We start from the raw sequence: 2,500 nt of genomic DNA, 5'->3' as shown, positions 1-2,500 counted from the left end.
TCTATTTTTACAACTCTCTTTCCATTTCAGATTATCATGAAGCATCACCTGTGACCAGTAAGTACACCTTTACAAAGGTTCCTTGAGCCATGGATTCCAACTTTGGTACACAATCTAAATGTTTAATGTTGTCCCAAATAATCCAATTGCGGAGCAAGTAAAGTAGTATGCTCTAGCGGCTTTTGCCACAAACAATGTCGGGAAACCACAAGGATGTAGAAGCAGGTTAAATATTAAGAAGATTTTCCAGACAGTAAATGTTGTCAACCAGTGCACCATGTCAATTCTCAAAATAGACTATTCAGTAGAGATCTTCAAACAGAGAGTGGATACTGATTTCTGAAATTCCAACTCTGATTTTGACCATTAGGGACAGTTCTGTAACTCTGAACAAGAATCCGCCTTGTGAATTTATTCCGCTTCTTGGGACTTTACACAACAGCATATTCAGTGGTGGGATTCAAATATGTGAATAACCGGTTCTCTGCATGGATGCCGCTTCTAGAAGTCCATTCTAGGCCTGGGCAACAAAATTAGCTACCGGTTCTGCCGAAGTGGTGCGAACCGGCTGAATCCCACCACCCAGCATATTGCCTTTTGTATACTACTGTTTTACATTCTTGAAAAGTGCTACCATAATCCTGCGCAGTCCTGTTCTCAAAGCTTAACCCAGGGTCCCCAACCTATGGTCCAGGGCCCGGGACTGGGCCGTAGTCTCTTGGACAGTGGGCCACAGAAACGGCTGGCCGGTGCACGCACGTGTGCATGCGTATTTCCCCCAGTCATGCTAGTGTCCGCTGCCCCGTTTGCACATGCGCATGGGCGCAAATGGGGATGCTACCGTGAAGCAGGTGTCTGCAGCTCATTTGTGCAAGCGCCGCTAGCCCAGGCAGTTTGTGTGGCCCGTTGGCCCATGCGTGAACAGGCCTCTAGCCGACATGGCGGTTACGCTGCCATTCACGCATGTGCATGGCGCCACTGCATGCCGCATGCACAAATGGGGCTGCTAGCGGCAAGCCAGTGTGTGTGGTTTTGTGTGTGCGCGCAAGCGCGCTCACCAATTTTGAAATTGCTTTCCTTCGGTCCTCAAACCCGGAAAGATTGGAGACCTCTGGCTTAACCCATTAATCTTTCTTTTGCACAACTTGGTTTCCAGCCCTTGCTCGTCCTTTTTGCCCTTTTCTGGACCCAAAACAGATCGAGAATAACAGCTTGTGAAAAGGATTTGCTTTTTCTTAAACTTCTGTAATGCACCACTGAGCCCCAAGTTCATGATAGGAACTATAAAATACAAAGCAGTGATTGATGGATAGATTATATACTATCAGTTCTCATTTCCATATCTCACATCCATTATTCCTCTTCCAGCTGTTTCTCCCACTTCCAAACCTCCAGTGACAACCGAATGCTTTACGGTCAACTTCACTGCAACTAATTTGATCTATAGGCCACAGATGGATAATCCGAAGTCAAAGCTCTTCAGCTCAACGCAAAAAGTCTTCGGTAACTTGGTGAGGAGACAAATGCATACTTACCCAAATAGCTCTTCCACATAAGATTTTCACAAAATAGTCAGCAGTAGTGTTTTACTACCAGTAATAAATACATAGTTTTTCCTTTAAACCTAGTTGGGACAAATTTTGAACACCAGCAAGATTGGTCCTGATTTCATCAACTGTAGCTTATCAACATTAAGGTAAGTAATATGGGATGGAGATTTTTTGTGATACCTAAATGCCCTCTAATGGGGATGATGTCTCGCAACATTTAGTCTATTTGAGAGAACCCATAGTTTGTTTCAGTTCCAGTCTGTAACATATCACATTGATATAAATATCTCTAAGACTCCTTTCCACATCTTCATCCCAAAACATTTCTTTGCTTCAATATTCATTTCCGATCATTGTGCTGGAGGCCCACGATTAGCTTCCTCCGTGCCTTCCCAAAATCAGGTTGGAAGTGGAATTTAAAATTTAAAAACATCAGATTAAAAATACTGTATGAAAACTTCCAAACCTTACCTCTGTGAAGTCATCCAAAGTCCTCTACAGCTTCTCTGAATATGTCTCAAGTTGTGTCTTTTCATTTTCAGATCTGTGAATCAGGGCAAGAACACCGGAGTAGACAGTGTCTGCTGCTATCGTAAAATCACCACAGCTCCCCCTTTTGATCGAGTGAACATATATCACAAATTCATAAATGAGACCAACGGTTTCACCAAGATAGAGACATATAGCCTGGACCCAAACAGCCTTTTTGTTAATGGTAAGAAGCAGAGATTGTTGTCATGGCTAAAGAGGCTATGAGGTTGGCACTGAATCGATTCTGACCAATGTTAAGTAACTTAAGTGATAGTTCCTCTCGGTGACACAATGGACAGCTGCCAAAGTGCTATAAGACTTTCTTGAGCTCTACCAAATTCAGGCCACAGAAATTTAGATGGCAACATGTTTATTAACTTGTGATGGTTATTTGGAATTTTGCAGTCCAGACGTGCTGG

The 2,500-nt window shown here is 43.2% G+C and overlaps 1 protein-coding gene across 1 annotated transcript in view; it reads left to right on the top strand.

Annotated features, from left to right (window-relative positions):
- Positions 1 to 2,500, top strand: part of LOC107282192 (mucin-16) — a 29,177-nt gene that overhangs the window by 6,935 nt on the left and 19,742 nt on the right. The window contains exons 6-10 of the mRNA XM_015809945.1: positions 31 to 57; positions 1,369 to 1,542; positions 1,573 to 1,595; positions 1,629 to 1,696; positions 2,093 to 2,265. Coding sequence (XP_015665431.1) covers positions 31 to 57; positions 1,369 to 1,542; positions 1,573 to 1,595; positions 1,629 to 1,696; positions 2,093 to 2,265 — 465 coding nt within the window. The remainder of the gene's footprint in view (positions 1 to 30; positions 58 to 1,368; positions 1,543 to 1,572; positions 1,596 to 1,628; positions 1,697 to 2,092; positions 2,266 to 2,500) is intronic.

The sequence above is a fragment of the Protobothrops mucrosquamatus genome, unplaced genomic scaffold (genome assembly GCF_001527695.2).
Source record: "Protobothrops mucrosquamatus isolate PMUCROS unplaced genomic scaffold, P.Mucros_1.0 scaffold6, whole genome shotgun sequence".
NCBI classification, from domain to species: domain Eukaryota; kingdom Metazoa; phylum Chordata; class Lepidosauria; order Squamata; family Viperidae; genus Protobothrops; species Protobothrops mucrosquamatus.
Note: the sequence above shows the minus strand (reverse complement) of the source record. Positions and strands in the feature narration are given on the sequence as shown.